Consider the following 24574-nt stretch of genomic DNA (forward strand, 5'->3'; position numbering starts at 1 on the left):
TTCAGAGACTTTCTTCATTCTATTCAGAGACACCGGTCACAGACTTGCTCAACGGTGACTTCATACCTATTAATGTGTGTCATCCAGCAAACACTGACTTGTGTTATTGAAAGGCAACATGACAGACAGAACAATGTAAAATCCACTACAATTTCTTTCCAAAGCACGTCTTCTTCACCTCTGCCTGGAAGTCTTTCTTCACTTTTGGTAATGCTAATAAACTGATTTCGACACCTCCGGAGGATTATCCAAATTTCGGATTATCTGTTGCAGGTCTTTCTTTGTCAGCAATATCCTCTTGGCCCTAGGCCAGCTTTCCCTCTCAGTGTGGCCTCTTTGTTCAGATCACCACAGTTTCTTCCTTATGCTGAAACGATAAATCTACTCCACACCAGTCAGATCCATGATCCTCAGCGTGAGTAAGGAACTTGGTTTTCAGAAGAAAACATTGTTTTTGGAGTATCTCAGTTGATAGGATTCATCAAAAGCTGCTTTAATATTTGTGTCAGTGACTTGATGGAGTTGGGGAGTGGCTCAAATGGTAAAGTGCTTGCCTGGCCAGCCCCAAGGCCCTGAGTTCAAACCCCAATACCACCAAAACCAAACAAATACAGATTAACCACTTTTAAGTCTCTCCCCCACACCCCAAATAAACCCAACTCTATGGACTAGAGTTACTCTCCTCTACCTGGCCGTGTCTGGAACTATGGGCTGTTGCCCATGGATTTCATCTCATGTGGAGGACAACTTGATTTGATGTATGTCCTACTTCAACTCAGAGCTCAGCCTGGTCTCTTCTTAGCCATTTTAAGGAAAGAGATTGAGGAACACCTCTTATTTTCACATCCTATTTCAAGTCACATTCTGTTCTGACTTGATTTGCTATCCATGGGAACCAATGTAGTTTCCCCTGGTCATCTCCACAGAAATGACAGGACAAGTACTGCGTTAATCCCGTGTTCAGGGTGGACAAGAGAGACAGCCCTGTTCTCACAGATCTTACAGTCCAGTGGCACTGGTCAGACATTGAGCAAATAGTTACAGTAAGGTATGATGAAACTTAACAATAGAGTTAAAGAGCATGTCTGTGCAAAGCAAACCTGACCACTGTTCTCCCAAATCCACACAGACGTGCTTCAAGTCAATCCCACAGTAACAGCTACTATTACTACAGCTCATTGTTAGGACTGTGTGTGTGTGTGCTAAGATTTTTTTATATACATTACCATATTTAATTTTCACTGCAATCCTGAGAGATAGGTATTAGTATCCTTATTTTACAAATGAGGAAATCAAAGCTCAGAGAAAGATTAAATTACCTGTCCCATGTTTCAGCTAAGTAAACACTAAGACCAGGATTGAAAACCTGTGACTATGATTCCAACCAACTCCCAAGGTCTAAACTGTTGCTCCATCTTCCTGTCATGGACACCTGTGCTAAGTAAAGGATTTTATTAATATTTTAAAAAAATCAATGCAGCCTGTTATCAGTTCTTATTTCACAGAGGAGTTTTCTCTCTTCCTGGTTCATTAAGTTCTTGGTGGCTCAAGAGCTGCAGGGTATGGAATTTTTTTCTGAATGCCCTCTGGCTGTCTTTTCACCCAGCACAAAAAGAGGTGAGGGAAATAATTAAAATCAGACCTGCAGGAGCTCAGAAAGGAGAACAGGCTCTCCAAAAATAAGGCAAAAACTCTTGTAACAAATGGGAGCACCTCATCCTTTTAGGATCCCCAGCAAAGTGAAGACACCTTAATGAAAGTCACAGAGCCAGAAGCCTCATTTTAATCAAGAGTGGTAATAGGCAAATGATATTCCAGTTACTGAAGTTTGGACTCAGGGCTTCACACTTGCAAAGCAGATGCTTTACTGCTTGAGCCAGGTCTCCAGTCTATTTTGCTCTGGTTATTTTGGAGATGGGGTTTTGGGAACTTTTTGGTGGGCTGTTCTCAAACCTCGATCCTCCTGATCACAGCCTCCCAAGTAACTAGGATTATAAGCATGAGCAATTGGTGCCCAGCAAAATAATGAAATTTTTTTTTTAAATGAGGGCTGGGGGTATGGCTCAAGTGATAGAGCACCTGCCTAGCAAGCATGAGGCCCTGAGTTCAAATCCCCAGTATCACCGAAGAAAAAAGTTTTTTAAAAAATGTTTAAAATCTGTTACCAACATCATATGTTGATAATACTCATATATTGTCAACATCAGTGTTTCAAAATGACCTGTGTTGCTAAGCCAGCCTTTTAGAGATCACTGGTTAGTGCAAACTTTCCCAAAACGTATAGGCTTATATATATAATCTAAGGTCTATAAACTGCAAGAATGGATTTTATATAAATAAGCATTCTATAGGAATTGTCTTCAAACACACATTTCCCGCAAATACGCCACAGTTACTAGAAGTGGGATGTGTCTTGTGGCTGCCACAGTCTGCCTCCCTCTGTGATTTGCTTCTGTTAGCAGTTAGCTCTCTCCCACTGCTGGGCAGTGCCCCAGGACTCTACCCAAGGCATTCCACAAGGCTTAGGAACTAGTGGCAGGAGCCTCCCAAATGTTGGCAAGCCATAGAATGGGAGATTATAAGTGTCTGTTTACACATGGAACCCTTGAGAGTAGTTCTCCAATTTAAGAAACTAAAATAAAAACTAATTTTTAAGTTTGGGGTAACAATTCTAAATTGCTCTTCTGTCATTACATTATAACAATGTAATAATACTCATATACTCATTATAACAATGTAATAATACTCATATATGTGTATTTTCTCTCTGTGTGCTGTGATTTATCATTGAGTAGTTTAGAATTCTGCAAGCTGTGTATATTAATAACAGGTAACATATACTGATTACCTACCAAGTGTTGGATGCTTTGTATATTCTTTTTTTCCTACCTTGCCTTTTTTTTTTTTTAGATAAACATGTTGCAAAGATCTTATTTAACTGATTAAGTAAGTAGGAAAGTTGTTTTAGGAATTTCCTATCTTAAAGTATAGTCCTGTCTGCACTGTCAGATTATTCAGGCTTCAGTGTGCATGTGCCCCACCTTCTGTGAGCATTGTGACTCAGCCCATCATTCTCACTGAAGGTCAAGGTCAGGTAACCCCTCAGTTACCCACATGGATGGATGAGGTCAATGGTATCGATGTTGCTAAATGATAGATTTGGTTTTGAACTGAACTGCGAGAGATTCAGCAGGTGGTCTCTACTTCGTGATGCACCTCGTCTGGTTTGGATGACAGACTAATAAATCAGTAGGTAGTAACTCCCAGGAGGATTATGGTGGCATACAAGAAACAACGGCAGCATCCAGAAGGGCTCCTATCTCCCCCAGGAGGCAAGTCCTGAAGGATGATCAGAGGTGAGCCAGGGTATGAAGGGGATAAGAGAAAATTACCAGAATTGCCAGGGATAATTAACCCATGCACCAGTTAGTCAAATCAAGACAGAATTGGTGAGTACTTGGTATCCGAGCAGATTTTTAAGGCCTGCTAGCATAGCAAAAGTATCAGCAGAATTCCAATAATCCGAGATAGCCTAGCCTAGTTCTCAACAAAGTAAAGTCACAGGAAGATGTCTTGTTCATAGTTAGCAGTTGTTCTGCTGTGTTTTTAATATTTAGCAGTTAATGGAATCTATAGGAGTCTTTGAGGTCTTCACCATCATTAGCTCATTCTCCACATTGCCTCGTGAGAAGAGTGATCTTAAGCAAACATATTTCATAATTAATAAATTGCCATAAGGCTAGAAGAGAAAAGTTAAGATCTTGGCAAGGTCACCTGTGAGATTGATACTCTTTTCAATTCCACCCAGGAAAATCTGTGAAATGTAGAGCTCTGCTTTTTAGTTTGTTGTTCATTTAACTTGACAGACAACCAGAATGAGAGAATTTTCCAATTCTTCTACTTCTTTTTTTGATGCTGGGAATCGAACCTTGGTGTCATACATGCTAAGCACAGCTCTACTGCTTAGCCACTCTTCCAGCTGGCAGATGTTTATTTCTAACTACTAAACAGTGACAACACCGAAAAGATTTTACCTAACTAAAGCTTAAACCCTAAAATGGAAACCAAGTATGTGAGGAATGAAGAGTATTCCAGTGTTTGAAAAGACTGAAAAAGGCCTGGAGACTATCTGAGCCAAAGCATCAAGGATAACTCATATATGAAAAAAATCTAAGATCGTAATGTTCTGTTTTCTTAAATAGGTAATTGGTTAAGTGCCAGTAACTTTTCCTGATTTGTAAAGCATTTTATGACAATCAATTCTTATGTGGAACAGTTAATTTAAGAAAACAAAGCAAGACATTCAGGAAGTTAGTGGTCTGGACAAGAAAGCAATGATGTGAATCAAGCCATGGGGTTACCTATTATCATCAGCTTGGAGAAGCGGAGATATTATTTTTTCAGACTTGGTAGGTTTTGTTTTAATAAAAAGGAGGAAGTTGGTTTGAAATAGCCTAAAGGGAAGAGTAGAGAAATAATTTTCAGGACTGTCAGAGCCCATGCTGGAAGTCATTGAACATGATCATAACTTGAACAAAAGGAAGCAAAACAAAAGTTAAAAAGATAGGGTGGGGAGCCGGCACCGGTTGCTCACGCCTGTAATCCCAGTTACTCAGGAGGCAGAGATCAGGAGGATCTCAGTTCAAAGCCAACCCTGGGCAAATAGTTCGTGAGATCCCATCTTGTAAAAAAAAAAAAAACACCACACAAAAAGGGCTGGTGGAGTGGCTCAAGGGGTAGGCCCTGAGTTCAAACCCTAATCCCATCAGAAATCTTATGAAAATCAACAAACCAACAATGAAACCATGCTCTAAGGCCTGAACTGTCTTGTAGCACATTTTAAAAATATTAGGTCTTGGAGAGCAATTCAAACTAGAGCCTGTAGCAAACTGTTGTTTCCAGCTTCCTGCCCAAGGACCCACATACAGGAGGTCATGCTGCAGTCACACCTTCTGGGGCTCCAGGTGGAGATGACATTTGGTGATAGCTAGTGATTGTAAGATTAGCTGACAAACCAGGCACCTATGACTTACACCTGTAGTTGTAGCTACTTGGGAGGCTGAGATTGGGAGGATCATGGTTCCAGGACAGCCTGGGGGAAAAAGTTTTTGAGACCCTATCTCAGTGGAAAACAGCTGGGCATGGTGGCATGCCTGTCACCTCAGCAATGGCAGGAGGTGTAAAATAGGAGGACTGAGATCCAGGATGGCCTGGGCAAAAAAGCCAGGCCCTATATATCCAAAATAACGAGAGCCAACAAAGGGGTGGAGGCATAGCTCAAATGGTAGAGCAATCAGCAAGTGCAAGCCCAGCGTTCAAATACTGACACTGCCACACAAAAAAAGAAAGATTAGCTGACAATAAAGAGGTGCCTCCCAGCTCTGTCCTCTCAGAGGCTTGCTTCCTCAGGCTGCTGAGACAAAAGAAAGCTTTCCCCAATCCAGAAAGGACCAGCAATACAATAACAACGTTACTTCTTTCACTGTGGTGGACACCAGACATAGTGAAAAGAGTTGCCTCTGACCTCGTGGATCTTACTTAATTCTCATACCTGGCGAGTAGGACACTAAAGGCTGCTAAAATAATCCCATGGCTGCACCCTCCAAGCCCCTGCTCATAGCTGGTGCAGCCATGAATTTGGGCTCCTCGTATACCTAAGTTCATGTACAAATGAAATTAGGTACCAATTATTAAGTTCTGCAAATGTCAGCTGAGGAAGTGCTCTCCCCCAGGATATGGCAGCTCAAAGTCTTGCTTTAAAGACGATGACTTTTCAAGACCTCTGCAGCTAGTTTATTCTGTGTTAAGAGGCAATTTGTGGCTTACTCATCTTCCAAATTTTTATCCCCTTCTATGAGAAGGTAGTGCTAAAGAGAGACCAGATGAAATCAATACGGTCAATTTGTTGATTTTCTTAAAAGCACATTTTATTTCAACAAGGTATTGGAATTCCCTTTGTGTGTCATATGCCATTTTTAGGCCTCTTTTCTGTCACTGTAATTAGAATCCGATCATATTAATGATTCTTAGGCCTTGATAATTAATTCCTTGTGCCAACTAGAATTCATTTCTCCCATGGAGGGCCTTTCTTTGTGCAAGTCACTGCAAGGAACAACAGGTGAGGGAGAGAAAGGCCCAATTTTCAAGGAGTTTTCACACAGTGAAAGGCCTGTTACTTGTAAATATTACCAATTTGTAAGCAGCACTGTTTTTTGTTTTGCATTGCTTCCCAAGTAGCTGAGAGTACAGGTACCTGCTACTGTGCTTAGCTAGCAGGGCTGTTTCTCTTAACCTCTAGCTTTTCATTTTTTTTGGCAGCACTGGGGTTTGAACTCAGAGCCTCATGCTTGCTAGGCAGGTGCTCTACCACTTGAGTCACTCCACCAGCCCCTAGCTTTTCTACTTTTAATTATAAGCTAAACTGGAAAATTCTAGGTTATTAATTTTTAAGTCATTGCAGAAAAGAGCTAATAAAGACATCTATAAAGATAAACTAGAGTCTTTACTCCCACTTCCTGCATGGGAGCAGGAAATATTTCTCCCTTTTTTCCCATTTCCCCTACTTTTATCCTGTTATACTAAATTTCTTTCCTAATAAGCTTTACTATCATTTTCATTACATTTTTACATCTTGCCTGAATTATTCTCTGGCTGGATGTAAGAACTGAGGTAGAAACTAAACTCTGGTACCATTTTTGTTGTCGTGCTCAGACTCCAGATCTAAGGTATTGTGACTGGGATATCAGATGTCATACATCTTGACCCAGATATCAGATCTAATATGTCTTTACTTGGGTCACTTACATCTACTTCAGCACAAGCTATAAAACTATAAATACAGCTCAAGGACTAAGTCCACTAAACTCTAAGTATGGCTCCCCCTCCTTAAACACAACTACCAGTAAGTTGTGATCTCCTAAGTAGATACCCCCTTCTGCTGGGGACCTTCTGGATCATCCATGACCTGGTACCCCAGCTATCCCCAATGACGGGCAGCAAGAACAAGAGTGTCCTGACCTAGGCCTACGCTGCACACCAGCAGGAAGAAGCCAGACTGACAGAATAGTTCACAAGACCCTCATCTCCAAGATAAGCAGAGCAATATGGACTGGAGGTGTGCCTCAAGAGGTACAATGCCTGCTTGGCAAGCATGAAGCAGTCACAAGCCCTGGTTCAAGCCCCAGTTCCTCCCACTTTCCCTCACACAAAAGCAAGCAGGCTGTGATGGTGCCTTCCTCAAGTCCCAGCTATGCTGAAGGTAGAGGTAAGAGGATCATGGTCCAAGGCCAGCCCTGGGCAAAAGCTCAAGACCCTATGTGAAAAAGTAACTAAAAGCAAAAAGGCTGGAGTTTGGCTTCAGTGCAAGGCCCCAAGTTCAAATCCCAGAACTGCCAAAGGAAAAACTATTTAAAAATGTACAAAGAAACTCCCTGTCAGAAATTATGAAGAATATTCTAAGTCACACCTTTTAGAGCAAGTGTTCTAGAATTTGACTACGTGGATTGAATCATGATATTCAACTAACCAGTTTAGTCCCCTGGACACTTCACCTGACCTCTTAATTTCGAAAAAGAGCATCCCAGTGGATCCTACTTCCTAAAGATATTATAAAATAAAATGTACGGCGGGAGTGTTATGTGTTCATGTATGAAAATGTAACAATGAGACCTATTAAAATCATTCTAAGAAGTAGAGGAGGGTGGGTAAAGAATGATGGAGGGGGTGAATCTAAAATATATTGTAACATTTTGTAAACGTCACAATTTACCCACTGTAAAATTATAATATGCTAATAAATAAAAAAATATGACAACATTTGCAGTGCTTTGCTTGGCACACGGTAGCTATTATTTTCATTAGAGTTCATAATTTAAGCATTTCCTGTTTATGCATTAGCTATACTAAACACAGAACTGGAAAATCAATTTTATGGAGATTCCAAAATCTGCCAGAAAAAAAGGAATGCCCACTTGACCAGGTATTTTAGTAATTTACTTGAAAATGTTTTTTATAACATTTTATCTAAGTCTGAAAGAGAAAGACCAGCCTGGTGGACAGCAAGACACTAGGGCACCTGTGGCTTCCTGCAGGGGTCTCTGAGGTATCCTGTTAGACAAAAGATTTCATATGTGGTTGCTTATTTCTCATTTGGTGTCTCTGGGGTTTTCCCAATCCAAAGAAATAAGCCTAGAGAAACCATAAAAAGCAAAAGGAACCACAATAAAAGCCACAATGATAAATAAGCACCTCTGTTGATACCAAAGCACTCACTGCAGCTTAAAGAGACACATCTGGGTATCCCTACCACACTCCAACAGCATTTAAAAACCTGGTGTCATGTGGTTTCTTTATAAAGGATGAGTAGGCGGGTTTATCAAATTTCTAAGACCTAGAGACCAGCATTGGATGAACCACAATTGAAGCAGACTTTTAATTTTTCTATTCTCACACCTCATCTCTCTTTCCTCCCATTTCATATTTACTTCCACTTTTCCTGAAGTTGTCTTCAATCTTATGATAGGCAGTGGGTGAAGTTTACTGCCTTAAATCCTGTGCCTTGAGCTACTTTGAGACAAGACATTGTACAATACTAATGAAGAAGTTAAATGCATCTTTTGTCAGTGTGGCATGTGACTTTGCATGATGTCATCAAATCCCACTTACCAGTATGTTCAATTTTCAACAGCCACATAGGAAATCATTATCTTTTAATAGCTGACATTAATTTACATCATGTCCTGTGGGCTAGAAATGTAGAGACCAAGAGGAACACTTACTTTTGCTCCACAAAGTAAGGATCAAAGAATTCCTTTGTGATTTTGTTTGCATACAGGGAACAGCCAGTCATGGAGCATAACCCTAAAAATGTATCAGAGAGAAAGCACTATGGTTAGTGTTATTTCATTAACAGCATGAACAACCCTGTTTGGAAGAAAGTTATTGTTTACCTGAGAGGATGAATACAATCCCAGCCAAACAAGCAATTTTAGCTTTGGCTTTATCTGAGCCTCCAACTTTAGTACACTTCATTCCAAAGAGTGCAAATATGGCACCAAAAAAGCCCAGGCTGACAGCAGCAATCATAAGTCCTCTACATGCCTGGATATAACCTGCAATTAGAGGAGGTCATTTACATTAACATGAAACATGCAGCTGCCCTAGAGAGACATCCTTATTTTACATTAGCATTCTGGATGATTGTACCTAGAAACATAACTAATGGTTAAAACGAAAGGCAAAGACAAGCAAAAAAGGAAAACAAGCTACTTTATATGGAGTACCAAATCTATGTCCCACACTTTAAAGTTTGGTTTGTGCATAATCCTCCAGACAAACCTGAGTTACCCCACATTCACTTATGAGGAAACTGAGGCACAGGCAGGTTTCATAACTTGTCAGAGGTGAGTTAGTAAGTGGCAGAAATGGATTCCCAAGATCAGTCTATAAAATCCACGAACCACTGCCTGTCATTTTAAGAGGCATCATCTTCCATTTAAGTAGCTATTTTAATGGTTTTGACATTGGGTTGCAGGAGTTTCCAAAGGGTCAAACCCTCCAACATTAGTGAAAGTTTGTAACTGAGGCTACTTAGAATCTCCCCCATGAACAATGAGGAGTATAAGTCAAGAAGTATTTTAGTGACATTGTGTTACTATCAGGTCACACACAAGAAAGTTGGCCTTTAGAAAGCACTGTTTAGTAAAATAATTCATATTATTAAGTCAACTGCTTAAAATAGCCTAAAGATGTGTTCTGTCAGTTTGTTGGGTCATCCTTCCTGTATCATTCATTTTTCTCAGTCACACATTTTTATTTGCCTAGCGAGGATGATGGTAAACTTCAGTGTGGCTTTTGTCCAGGCACTAACTAACACATTTTAAACTAATAGGATTTAAACTAATAAACTATTACCACATAAGCCATTTTCACGTCTGCCTGAAACAGTGCCATATTGCAATCTGAAATGGTGAGAGTAGCACATGCTAAGTGTAAGTAAATATTTGTTGAGCAAATGGACACATAAATGCATCAGGTTTACATTGGGAATTAAGTCTTCTTAAAAAAAAAAAAAGATACATCTCAAACTCCTAGAAAAACAAGAACAAGCAAATCCCAAAACAAATAGAAGGAGAGAAATAATAAAAATAAGAGCTGAAATCAACGAAATAGAAACCAAAAAAACCATACAAAGAATTAATGAAACAAAAAGTTGGTTCTTTGAAAAAATAAACAAGATCGATAGACCCCTGGCAAACCTGACTAAAATGAGGAGAGAAAAAACCCAAATTAGTAGAATCAGGAATGCAAAAGGGGAGATAACAACAAACACCATGGAAGTCCAGGAAATCATCAGAGACTACTTTGAGAACCTATATTCAAATAAATTTGAAAATCTAAAAGAAATGGACAGATTTCTAGATACATATGATCATCCAAAACTGAACCAAGAGGAAATTAATCAACTGAATAGACCTATAACACAAAATGAAATTGAAGCAGCAATCAAGAGTCTCCCCAAAAAGAAAAGTCCAGGACCTGATGGATTCTCTGCTGAATTCTATCAGACCTTTAAAGAAGAACTGATACCAACCCTCCTTAAACTGTTCCATGAAATAGAAAGGGAAGGAAAACTGCCAAACACATTTTATGAAGCCAGTATTACACTTATCCCAAAACCAGGCAAAGACACCTCCAAAAAGGAGAACTATAGGCCAATCTCCTTAATGAACATTGATGCAAAAATCCTCAACAAAATAATGGCAAATGGAATTCAGCAACACATCAAAAAGATTATTCACCACGACCAGGTAGGCTTCATCCCAGGGATGCAGGGGTGGTTCAACATACGAAAATCAATAAACGTAATAAACCACATTAACAGAAGCAAAGACAAAAACCACTTAATCATCTCAATAGATGCAGAAAAAGCCTTTGATAAGATCCAACATCATTTCATGATAAAAGCTCTAAGAAAACTAGGAATAGAAGGAAAGTTCCTCAACATTATAAAAGCTATATATGACAAACCTACAGCCAGCATTATACTTAACGGAGAAAAATTAAAACCATTCCCTCTAAAATCAGGAACCAGACAAGGATGCCCACTATCTCCACTCCTATTCAACATAGTACTGGAATTCCTAGCCAGAGCAATTAGGCAAGAAGAAGGAATAAAAGGAATACAAATAGGTAAAGAAACTGTCAAAAATCCCTATTTGCAGACGACATGATCCTATACCTTAAAGACCCAAAAAACTCTACTCAGAAGCTTCTAGACATCATCAATAGCTATAGCAAGGTAGCAGGATATAAAATCAACATAGAAAAATCATTAGCATTTCTATACACTAACAATGAGCAAACGGAAAAAGAATGTATGAAAACAATTCCATTTACAATAGCCTCAAAAAAAATCAAATACCTAGGTGTAAACCTAACAAAAGATGTGAAAGACCTCTACAAGGAAAACTATACACTTCTGAAGAAAGAGATTGAGGAAGACTATAGAAAGTGGAGAGATCTCCCATGCTCATGGATTGGTAGAATCAACATAGTAAAAATGTCTATACTCCCAAAAGTAATCTACATGTTTAATGCAATTCCCATCAAAATTCCAATGACATTCATCAAAGAGATTGAAAAATCTACTGTTAAATTTATATGGAAACACAAGAGGCCACGAATAGCCAAGGCAATACTCAGTCAAAAGAACAATGCAGGAGGTATCACAATACCTGACTTCAAACTATATTACAAAGCAATAATAATAAAAACAGCATGGTACTGGCACAAAAACAGACATGAAGACCAGTGGAACAGAATAGAGGATCCAGATATGAAGCCACACAACTATAAGCAACTTATCTTTGACAAAGGAGCTAAAAATATACGATGGAGAAATAGCAGCCTCTTCAACAAAAACTGCTGGGAAAACTGGTTAGCAGTCTGCAAAAAACTGAAACTAGATCCATGTATATCACCCTATACCAAGATTAACTCAAAATGGATCAAGGATCTTAATATCAGACCCCAAACTCTTAAGTTGATACAAGAAAGAGTAGGAAATACTCTGGAGTTAGTAGGTATAGGTAAGAACTTTCTCAATGAAACCCCAGCAGCACAGCAACTAAGAGATAGCATAGATAAATGGGACCTCATAAAACTAAAAAGCTTCTGTTCGTCAAAAGAAATGGTCTCTAAACTGAAGAGAACACCCACAGAGTGGGAGAAAATATTTGCCAATTATACATCAGACAAAGGACTGATAACCAGAATATACAGGGAACTTAAAAAACTAAATTCTCCCAAAACTAATGAACCAATAAAGAAATGGGCATGTGAACTAAACAGAACTTTCTCAAAAGAAGAAATTCAAATGGCCAGAAAACACATGAAAAAATGCTCACCATCTCTAGCAATAAAGGAAATGCAAGTTAAAACCACACTAAGATTCCACCTCACCCCTGTTAGAATAGCCATCATCAGCAACACCACCACCAACAGGTGTTGGCGAGGATGCGGGGAAAAAGGAACCCTCTTACACTGTTGGTGGGAATGTAGACTAGTACAACCACTCTGGAAAAAAATTTGGAGGCTACTTAAAAAGCTGGACATCGATCTACCATTTGATCCAGCAATACCACTCTTGGGGATATACCCAAAAGATTGTGACACAGGTTACTCCAGAGGCACCTGCACACCCATGTTTATTGCAGCACTATTCACAATAGCCAAGTTATGGAAACAGCCAAGATGCCCCAGCACTGACGAATGGATTAAGAAAATGTGGTATCTATACACAATGGAATTTTATGCAGCCATGAAGAAGAACGAAATGTTATCATTCGCTGGTAAATGGATGGAATTGGAGAACATCATTCTGAGTGAGGTTAGCCTGGCTCAAAAGACCAAAAATCGTATGTTCTCCCTCATATGTGGACATTAGATCAAGGGCAAACACAACAAGGGGATTGGACTATGAGCACATGATAAAAGCGAGAGCACACAAGGGAGGGGTGAGGATAGGTAAGACACCTAAAAAACTAGCTAGCATTTGTTGCCCTTAACGCAGAGAAACTAAAACAGATACCTTAAAGCAACTGAGGCCAATAGGAAAAGGGGACCAGGAACTAGAGAAAAGGTTAGATTAAAAAGAATTAACCTAGAAGGTAACACCCACGCACAGGAAATCAATGTGAGTCAATGCCCTGTATAGCTATCCTTATCTCAACCAGCAAAACCCCTTGTTCCTTCCTATTATTGCTTATACTCTCTCTACAACAAAATTAGAGATAAGGGCAAAATAGTTTCTGCTGGGTATTGAGGGGGGGAGCGGGAGGGGGTGGAGTGGGTGGTAAGGGAGGGGGTGGGGGCAGGGGGGAGAAATAAACCAAGCCTTGTATGCACATATGAATAATAAAAGAAAAATGAAAAAAAAGAAAAAAAAAAAAAACCCTTTAAGTGCCCAGATTTTTGGCAGTAAACACTGGTGGCCTCTAGTCGTGTGCTTCTTTGGAAGAATAAAATTTAAAACCTGAATATTATTCCTAGGATCCACGTTGAAGAGCCCACAGCAGCTTCCCTACTGAACTGGAATATGTTTCGGGCCCCCATAAATGCAGACTGCTATGACAGTGGCTTCCTTTTATGTAGAGTGAATGACTTCCACACAAAAAATAATTTCACTGATAATTTCACCAAGGCTATCAAGAGCAGCAAAAGAAACTTATTTTTAGCAAAACAGGATAATGAGGCTCCTTTTGATAGCAATAACCATGCTGCAGAGCTATCTGGTTCTTGGCTGATGAATTCTGAACCAACTCGATTTTAAACCTCGACCTACAAGTTCCTCAGCAAAAGCCTAGGCCCAGGCAGAGGCAAGACAGAGAGCAGAATCCTATCAGTCCTTTGCAAGACTCAGAGGATAACTGAAAGCTACAACTACAGTGTGATTTCATTATTTTTGTGAAATTCATTTTAATCCGTGCTTTCTAGGTGTTTTAGCTAACTCTCAATACAATCATTAAACAACAAAGCTGGAGGGACTAGCCACACAGTAATCCCCTTAACAGCAGGAATATGTTCCAAGACCCCCAGTGGATGTCTGGAACCAGGGATTATGCTGACCCCTAAATACACTGCTTTTACCACAACATACGTGATAAAGTTAGTGACAGTAAGGAATCCATAATAATTACCAATTATAAAATATAAATTAAAATACTTTATAATAAAGATTGTTTAAAACTGATGAGTTGTTTAGTTCTGGAATTTTCAATTTAATATTTTTGAACTATGGTTGACTGGATAAGTGAAACCAAGGAACATGAAACCGTGTGTTAAGGGGGGATGACATGTATTTACCATGGACAAATACATCTTTATAGAGATGGATAGATACACATAAACATATATTCCTAGAAAACTTTATCATGCACCATAATTTGCATTTACTTTAGTTATCTTACAGGCTTTATTGTTGGTGGATGGACTGGAATTTACCAAAGTTAAATTCTACAATCTGATCATTTAGAACAGGGAGTGCATTTTCCCAGATGGTAAACAGTGGTTGGAATCCCAGGCCAACCTAGTCAACCCTTAATATGACAGGGAAAATCACACAACCACCACAGAGTCTCTCCTTCTGAGTTCTATCTCTGACCTGCTGGCTTCATGGCACAGGCGCCAGAAGAGAGATGGACCAAGCAGGTTCTGATTTGGCCCAGTCCTTCTGTACCAGCCAGAACCCTGGTGTGGAAGGTAGGCTACCTCTCCTGCACAAGTAGCAATAATTTACTAACGTTCTGCATGCACAAATGAAGGCATGTCATAGGGACAATGGTCGGGCAGATTTTCTGAGAGCCCAAGAGCAGGGAATAAACTCCTGGCCAGCCATAAAAGGAACCAGGTTGTTGTTAAGGCTCAGGTTTGTAAACTAGTGCCAACCAGTCCTTAAAACACACTCAGACTCAGGCCGTAAGTGATTTCCAACAAACTTGCAGAGTATATCTTTGGCAAGGCAGACCTCTACAATCTAGCTTCTGAACAGCTCCTGAGGGCAAAACTTATAAGTAACACCATCAAGTGAAGTGTGGTGAAAACCTAGTCAAGGAGGCCATTATTTTTGACAGGTCTAATTTACTGACACCGTTAATAGCTAATTAACACATTAAAGTGCTGAGGCATGAACATATTTACTTAGAAGTTCTCTGCCGTATAATTTATAGTTAGTTCTCCTACGAGAAATGGAAACATTCCCACTAACAAAAATAGATGGCATATCGTAAACTCAACCTGGCTGAAATGATTCTCAGTTGAAGATCAAATGGGGCTTTGAAAGGAATAAGGGGTTAGCAATAAACAGAAATCACTAGATCATTCAACTGTGACATTTTCAAATAGCAACTTTAAATTAATGAATTCTGGTGGAGGAAACCTTCAAAGTGTCCCTTAAAAGTTCCAAATGATGCCTTCCTTATTTTCAACAGCAAAACAGCAAAAAATGAAAACATCCCCTTGGTGGAGACAATTTACTGATCGCACCATTGATAATTGCTGAATTTAAGAATGAAAAAGAATTAGCTTTTATTTTTTATTCGAGTAGCTCTGTGTGTTTTTTTGCATCCTTTGAAAGAAGGGTTGGGGGTGGGGCAAGCAGAACACTGAATTTCAGCTATGGTTCTTCTGTGTATCTATGGTGTCTCCTTGATTACGGAACTGATCTCTCTGAGTCTCCATTTTCTCATTATAAAATAGAGACAGAAGCACCTGCTTCACAAGATGAACTATATGAGCAAACTGTCTGATAAATAGTGAGGACCTCATCAGAGCATCCCCTCCACAATACTAATATTGACTGTAAGCAGAAATGAGAGCAGAAACGGTTAGCTGGTGGCCTAACCATCTAGACATCACGACAGAACACTTGATCTAGATATTTAGTGTTCTAGGCCTTACTTTGCTTATAGGGAAAGATGGAGTAGCAATGAAAGCCTCTGAGGGTGAAAAGTCAGAGCTCTGACCTCATATAGGAAATTCAGACAACAAACCCTATGCTTGTGGCCAAGAGGCTTATTCTTTACATCTAACATGAGACACCAAGAGTCATGAGCTTTCTCTTGTCCTTCTTGGACTCTCTTTCCAATCTAAAGCTCATGCCTTGCTCAGGGGGAGGCCTGGGCTATTCAGGTCTGTGCCACCACAGCCCACAGTAAGGTGACTTTCTCCCATCACTTCAAAGGCAGCATCAGGACCAGCATCTAGCAGATGCACCTGCCTGGGAATCCCAGGCAGACGGTAGACAAGTAGAGGTGCCCTGCTTAGGAAAGTTCCATTTGCACGTAGGGGGAACAATTCTCCTGCTTGTGAAAATATAGCTATGTGACTTAACCCTTCTGGGAGGTTCAAGAAAGTACATTTATCATTGTGTGGAAAAAAATGCCCTCTTTGTTATAGAAAATAAGGCAATCAAGTAAGAGACAATAAATGTGATTATATCACAAATTTCAAAGGTCTCTACGAAAAAGTACATCGTAAATTTAAAAGGCAAGCAATGCTTTGAGATGATAACATTTATAAGGAACCAAGGATTGACAAACCATTTAAACCAAGAAGAGACAAAACCATGGGCATAAGTTATGAACAAATAATTCACAAAAGAGAAAACAATAAATAGCCAATAAATACACACAAGTAAGAGGGTCAGAATCACTGGGAATCAGGGAAATGCCAATTAAAATGATGGAATAAGAGCCTAGCTGTCACCTAGAATACTGCACGACAACGTCGGTGTTAAGAATTTGGAGGTGTGCCTCCCCTCGTACTGTGCTAGTGGAATGCAACTTGTCAGTGGAAACTGACTATTAAAATGTATGCTCTAAGACTGGGGGAGTGGCTCAAGTGGTGACTGCCCACCTAGCAACTGTGTGAGGTCCTGAGTTTAAACGCCAGTACCATCAAAAAAAAAAAAGTTAAAATGCAAGCTCTGCTGCTCTGTTAATGACACCGCCTAGTGGAATAGCTACAGAAATATACATGTGCACAAAGAGGTGACTATATAAATATGAGGAATTTCAGTAAAGTGCTAATACCAGAGAAAAGTTGGAGAGGGGCCAATGCTGTCAGTGGGTGAATGATTGAATAAACCAGTTTATCCAGACTAATGAATGTATGCAGCAGCTAAAGAGGCATTTCTATTCGTACAAACTTGTAAAAATGTTCATTAAAAACATCCCCTGTGAGTGTAGTGGTACATGCCTATAATCCCAGATACTCAGAAGGGAAGTCAGGAGGCTAGAAATTTGGAGGCCAGCCTGGGCAAAGGTATCAGGAGACTGCCTCAAAAACAAAATAAAAACAAAGGGCTGAGGGTGTGGCTCAAATGATAGAGCTCTTGCCTAGTATGCACAAGACCCTATGTTTAATACTCAGCACTGCAAAAAAAAAAAAGTAGAACATATTTACGTTTTTAAAAGCTATTTTTCTAGCCACACGAGCACACCCATTTTGCAAGTTGGATGACATATAAACGCCAGTTCTCTCTACTCCCATCTAACTTGATAATTTAGGACCAAGGCCCTCTTCCTCCTCACCCCCCACCCCCACCTGCCCCAAACCAGGGAACCGCCTCCGTTGGCAGACAAAGGGGAAACTCCGCTACCCTGCCTTCAAAGATCTTCAAGCAGCACTTATTCCTTCCTCCTCTGCCTTCTCCCGAACTGCCGCGTAGAAGGAAGCGCCTATCTGGCACGCTGTCTCAGGCAACAATAGTTCCTATGAGAGAATGCTCCTGGATAGTAACTGTCAATCCCACGCTCCTGAATGGAAAGCTCCGAAACAAGAGCTTGCCTGTTCATCTACCTGGATGTGTGCTCTGCAGGGTTCAGGAAATTCAACAGTAATGCACGGGAATAAACAATGTTCCGGCTACTTGTTTTCTACAACAGGACACAGACCCGGTACCACCCTCCTAAAGGCAGGCACATATTCCATCAAATACTGAGTTGAGCAAGTTTGCTTTGCGTGGCAAGCACCGTCTTAGGAGAATCAAATCTTCTTCTATTTACCCAGCTATGTAAATAAAAACGGCAAGGGCAGTAATAAAGAAAAGGAAAACGCCTTGAATATAGAACAAATGCAAATGACTCTTAAGTTTCTCCTAGGGTCCATCTAGTCGCTGGGCTGAAAAATCCTGGAAAAAACGAGCCTGGAACTTAAGCAATCACTGTGCCGGGGCTGACATCCACTGTTCTCTGGAAACCCATTAGCCAGTTTTCTATGCGAATATCTACCTGTGGGTACAATGCAAGGCGCTAAGCAGAGCGATGCGGGGGGACACCCGCAAAAGTAGCATATGAGGAATTTCGCAGGGCACACCCCGCAGGATGGGATGCGCGCTTGCTGTTCCCCAGTACGGGATTCCCACCCGTGGCGGACACTTAATCTGGCAAGGACTATTGACTTCCCTAAAATTTGGTGGCCCACGCAGAGAAGTTTGTAGAAGCGATTTTAAGGCAAGCAACCAAAACCTGCAATATGTTTCTTTTCCTCCCACTGTGCCTACTTTTAAAAAAGTACCAACGAAATGACGAAAGGGAGTTTGGGGCAAGCATATTTAGCTCTCGTGACACCACTTTAATGAGAGCCAGACTGTGGGGGTGGGGAGACAAGCCCCTGCGGGGTGAGCTCCGCGTCCTATCAGTCCCTGACACGCGGCGACAGCCGTGTCCTCCACTCAGGTCCACAGAGCTCCCCGACCCTGACACCTGGGAGTCACCCCACTTGAGTTCGGGGTACCGGCTCGGAAGGTGCCCCGCAGTAAAGCATTCTGGGGACAGTGGGCACCGTGGACCCTCCCGGCTCTTTCAGACCCTACAGGCAGATGGAGGCCGGGCCTGGGAAGGGTCGGGTCCGGGGGTCCCGCGAGGGATCGGGGGACCGAGAGGGAGTGAGGAGCGAGGAACGGGGCCCAGGGGATGCAGACCGTCCAGCGCCAGCATGGAGGGGAAGTCCTTGCAGTTGGAAACGCCGGTGGAGTCAGTAACGCACGTCTTCCACAGGTTGGCCCAAAACGTGGCGGTGGTGATGACCGTGCCGTCGATGGTGGACACCTTCCAATAGTCGGTGGGCAGCGTGGAGGACACCAACACCCAGCCAGAGATGGAGACCAAGAAGGCGATGATCTCCGAGGCCGTGCTCGCCATGCCGCCGGCTGCAGCCGCGCTAGCGATCGCCTTCCCACTCTGCCCCGCGACCCCCGCAGATCACCGGGTCCCGCGGCTCCGCCTCTCGCCGCAGCTTCCGCCCCCCCGTGCTGCGTCCAACCCGACGCTAGGGGGCGCGCGCGATCCCGCACCCCGACACCCCGCCGGCAGAGAGTGAGGACGCGCGCAAGGGCGACCTGCAGCCACCTCTCCAGGCTCTGTCCCTCCGCTGGCCCGCAGCCAGTGGCTGCGAGCAAGGCAGGCCTGCGCCCCCGGCCCCCGAATGTCCCGCCAACGGGTCGCTGAAGATAACTTATGGGAACGGTGCAAGGATAGCCAGATGTGGACAGCCCGCTGCGCCCCCCACCCTCGGCCCTACCCAAGGCAAATAGCTTGGCTTCCTAGGTACCTTGTAAAAGCAAAACAGAAAAAAAAAAAAAAAAAGCCTTTGTGTGGCCTGAAAGGAAGGACACGGTAGGGTGACACAGCTTCGGTTTGCTGAACGCTAAACGTTCGGGTGACCCTGTTTGGCTTGTCAAGGAAGGATCGTTGTGCAGGTTCTGATCCCGAAACTGACCTTGCCCTCAAATTCTGCAGTTCTTTTTGGTATGCGGAAAGTCGTTACCATCGGTGTGTGGCACAGGCCTAAATGCAAGGCAGCAGCGAGCCTGGATCGTGAGCGTGAACTTCGCGGCCGCAGCGCTGGCGCGCGCCAGGACACCACCGCACGGAGCGCGCGATGCGGCGCTCCCAGCTTCTGTTCTATGAAGTGGGGGTTCTGTCACAGGGGAGAGACTTGACTCTGTATCTTGTTCAACTTTTTTTTTTATTGTTTTATTATTCATATGTGCATACAAGGCTTGGGTCATTTCTCCCTCCTGCCCCCACCCCCTCCCTTACCACCCACTCCGCCCCCTCCCTCTTCCCCCTACCCCCTCAATACCCAGCAGAAACTATGTTGCCCTTATTTCTAATTTTGTTGTAGAGAGAGTATAAGCAATACTAGGAAGGAACAAGTGTTTTTGCTGGTTGAGATAAGGATAGCTATACAGGACATTGACTCACATTGATTTCCTGTGCATGTGTGTTACCTTCTAAGTTAATTCTTTTTGATCTAACCTTTTCTCTAGTTCCTGGTCCCCTTCTCCTATTGGCCTCAGTTGCTTTTAAGGTATCTGCTTTAGTTTCTCTGCGTTAAGGGCAACAAATGCTAGCCAATTTTTTAGGTGTCTTACCTATCCTCACCCCTCCCTTGTGTGCTCTCGCTTTTATCATGTGCTCAAAGTCCAGTCCCCTTGTTGTGTTTGCCCTTGATCTAATGTCCACATATGAGGGAGAACATACGATTTTTGGTCTTTTGGGCCAGGCTAACCTCACTCAGAATGATGTTCTCCAATTCCATCCATTTACCAGAGAATGATAACATTTCGTTCTTCTTCATGGCTGCATAAAATTCCATTGTGTATAGATACCACATTTTCTTAATCCATTCGTCAGTGGTGGGGCATCTTGGCTGTTTCCATGACTTGGCTATTGTGAATAGTGCCGCAATAAACATGGGTGTGCAGGTGCCTCTGGAGTAACCTGTGTCACAGTCTTTTGGGTATATCCCCAAGAGTGGTATTGCTGGATCAAATGGTAGATCAATGTTTAGCTTTTTAAGTAGCCTCCAATTTTTTTTCCAGAGTGGTTGTACTAGTTTACATTCCCACCAACAGTGTAAGAGGGTTCCTTTTTCCTGCATCCTCGCCAACACCTGTTGGTGGTGGTGTTGTTGATGATGGCTATTCTAACAGGGGTGAGGTGGAATCTTAGTGTGGTTTTAATTTGCATTTCCTTTATTGCTAGAGATGGTGAGCATTTTTTCATGTGTTGTTTGGCCATTTGAATTTCTTCTTTTGAGAAAGTTCTGTTTAGTTCACTTGCCCATTTCTTTATTGGTTCATTAGTTTTGGGAGAATTTAGTTTTTTAAGTTCCTTATATATTCTGGTTATCAGTCCTTTGATGTGTAGCTGGCAAATATTTTCTCCCACTCTGTGGGTGTTCTCTTCAGTTTAGAGACCATTTCTTTTGATGAACAGAAGCTTTTTAGTTTTATGAGGTCCCATTTTCCCGCAGCTCTGCGCTCCCAGCTTCTGTTCTATGAAGTGGGGGTTCTGTCACAGGGGAGAGACTTGACTCTGTATCTTGTTCAAATTTTTTTTTTTTATAAGAAAACCGTCTCCATCTTTCGTACCTAATTGAAGAATAAACTCATTCCTTCCCGGCTGTTTCTAGGTAAACAAAGATCAGGGTGCAGTTTTAGCACCGGAGGTTACCAATCTGGACATAAGTGAGAGAACAAAGACACTGGCTTCATTACTGGGTTATTATTTGTTCACTTAAAGTTCTTGCAGTTCTTCAAAAGTAAACAAAGGTCTACTAAAACCTATAAATCTATCTGCTACCAAAAAGCTAGTTCCTAGGGCTGTTTCGCAATCTCGGGATAGGGATACTTTGGTTAATAGCGACGAATTTCCCAAATTCTTTCTCTCTCTCTCTCTCTTCTCACCAATCGTGTGCAGAATGAAATCAGAGGTGACCAGGTGACCATGGAGAAGAAAGGAGGTTGGAGAACAGAATCAGGAAAACTCAGGTTTGGAAAGGATCACGGAAGACCGTAATATTTAGCCCACACTGGACACCTCAGAGCCAGGTATTTAGCATGGGATGATATTCATTCTGGGTTTTGTTCTGTTCTGTTTTATTAGCCTTTTGGGAAAGCTCTTCTCTATATTGATCCCACATCTGTCCCTTTTTAACTTCTACCCCAGTGCTGTACTCTGCACTCTGAGGTAGCACAAAGAGTGACCCCATTCTTGTGCCTGGCAGGACAGGTAGATGGTGTGTGTGTGACCTGACAGCCCCATGACCATGGGCAGGGAAGCAGGTGAACAGTGGTTTGTGTGGAAGGAGGCAGACCTCTGTTCTTGGTCTCAATTTATCCTGATGTGTCACTTTGGGTTCACTGGTGGGTCAAACTTATAAACAAAGTTTGAAAAGTGATTGCTTTCCATACCATCCTTCCCATTCTCTTGAGCAGTGATTTCCAAGTCCTCCCTTCTTTTGTATCATGTGCCATAAAGTGCTTTTTTCATCTGGTTTCTTGCACTGCCCCTCCCCCAGCATGTTTCCACTATCATTTCAATACCGTATTTCTTTCTGTCTCTGATTAAATTTTCTATTTGGGCAACAAAGTCATTTTAGACGTTCCCTGTGGAGTTTGCCAAAAATGAAGTATTACATCAGGTCTGTACTTCATTTTTGGGACTTGTTTGATATTCCTTGTTTGCTGTGGTCTTGATTAGAGTAGGTACTCACTAAACTGGTTAATGAGTTGTGTTTACTAGCAAGAACACTAACTTACTTTTGACACACAAAAAGTTTAGGACTCCAGCAGACCAAACTTGTCAACTGGTTCATTATAAATTCCACTGTTTGGATCCAAAGGCACTTTCTCTTTTTTTCTTTTTTTTCCTTTTCCTTTTTTTTTTTTTTCCTGGATTGTTTGTTTTTTTGCTTTCTAGTTAGTTAGTTATTATTCTGGATAGGGTCTCATATTTTTGCCTCCAGTCAACCTTGGACTGTTATCTTCCTACCTATGCCTCCCATGTAGCTGAAATTATAGGTATGCACCACCTTGATGGTGGGGGGAATCGCAAACACCTCCCACCCACTCCCACCCTACCACATTGTATCATCTACTAATGAAGTCAAAATCTTTGGGTCTCCTGGAAGCCGTATTTCCAGAACTTCCAGTACATGGCTAAACTGAGGACCACAGCTCCAACTGGTAATGTGTTTAAGCAGTTATTTAGCATAACAGATGATGTGATTAGGGAAAGAAGGCATATTCACCTCTGCTGAAAACTTCAACAACAACAAAAAAGCAATATTCCGCTTCTGTAGAGATTGTAACACACAATTTCAACTTAAAAAGGGGTTGGAAATGCCACAAACGATCCATCAATGAAGACCTGGATGGTAGGACTACAAGTTCCTTTGCCAGCTAAAACAGACTAGAGTAGTCATGCCTGTGAACTTGATCAATTTTTCTTTTTTCTTTTATCCTTTCTCCTTCCTATGAAGTTGGACAATGCTAAATTCTTTTCTTTTTTTCCCCCTAGAATGTACTGTGAAAAGTTATGCTCTAGAGCCCACAAATGCCTTCCAAAATATGAACTCTCTTTAATATCTAAAGAATATTATGGGATGAATCAAGCATTTGTTTTAGAATGTCATATATTAAGCTTTTGAAACCGATTTAGTCGGTAGAATTCTGAAGGTATCACAGAAAGCCACATAATCCAATATAGGAATGTCCAGAAAATGAAAACGGACTAGACAGAGAAGATTTTTTTAAAAAATAAGTCATAAATAAACGGTTTGTTTCTCTTTAAGATTATGCACTCCTAAATAACCTTAGCAGTTAATCTGAATTGATTTAAAGATAGTACCTTTCAACTGATAAATGCTTCCTTATTTTCCTTAGGATTCAGCTCACTGAAATTTTCATTTACCTAATCATAACAGACTATTCTTAACTCAAATATAGAAGATAATGCATCCAGAAGTCGCATTCTCTAAATTATTCAAACTAACATGTTGACAATAACTTGGTGTCTATGAAAAGTTGTAGATTTTTTTCTGTATGAAAACTAATTGACCAATAAATAAATTATACCTGAATAATAATTCCTGAAATGCATTATCCTTTCCAAAGTTCTTTCTTTGGCATTGTTACATTCATTAAGGAAAAATAGAGGATTCCCCACCTCACCCCCATCCCCAACCCAGCCTTGTTCAAAAGGAGTGAAAACCAGTTTAGCCAACTAAACGGGAGAGTTACAGAATTCTTTACTTGAAATTCAGTTCATCTGCCAAACAACACAGGTGTGTCTTTGACTAGCCCAAGGATTTTCTAAGCATCAAGGTTGGCTTGAATATACATTAGCATCCCCTGAATACCAGCGGGTGGTGTGCTGCTAATCAGGTGGGAAGAAACTGAAGTCCTGGTAAAATATGATATCATCTAGAAAAACAACTGTCTAGGAGCCAAATTTTGTTACACCAAATTAAAGAAGACATTAGTGCTGAAACTAAGATATTAAAATAGAATGTCTGAATTCTTTTTTCTTCCATTTCCCTAACCTTATTAGTTTATATCAGTGGTCTACATAAATTCTATGATTTTGTAGTATACTTAGCATGCAAGCTACAGAGTGACAGTAGTTAAGGAATGAACACTCACACTTATCAATACATCACTGTTCATATAAAAATGTGCATGTATATATGTATGTATATGTATTTATATATATATATTCAAATT

General features: G+C 41.2%; 1 protein-coding gene across 2 annotated transcripts in view; it reads right to left on the reverse strand.

The window, feature by feature from the left end:
* Nucleotides 1–24574, reverse strand: part of Cldn10 (claudin 10) — a 112948-nt gene that overhangs the window by 6345 nt on the left and 82029 nt on the right. Inside the window, exons 1-3 of one of the 2 annotated variants that reach the window (XM_074043127.1) lie at nucleotides 18983–19274; nucleotides 8949–9110; nucleotides 8778–8859 (exon numbers count right to left, since the gene is read on the reverse strand). In XM_074043127.1, coding sequence (XP_073899228.1) covers nucleotides 8778–8859; nucleotides 8949–9110; nucleotides 18983–19202 — 464 coding nt within the window. In that variant the 5' untranslated portion in view covers nucleotides 19203–19274. Of the gene's footprint in view, nucleotides 1–8777; nucleotides 8860–8948; nucleotides 9111–18982; nucleotides 19275–24574 lie in introns of those variants that run through there. The other variant, XM_074043128.1, reaches the window with a different exon arrangement.

The sequence above is a fragment of the Castor canadensis genome, chromosome 10, assembly GCF_047511655.1.
Source record: "Castor canadensis chromosome 10, mCasCan1.hap1v2, whole genome shotgun sequence".
In the NCBI taxonomy this organism is placed as follows: Eukaryota; Metazoa; Chordata; class Mammalia; order Rodentia; family Castoridae; genus Castor; species Castor canadensis.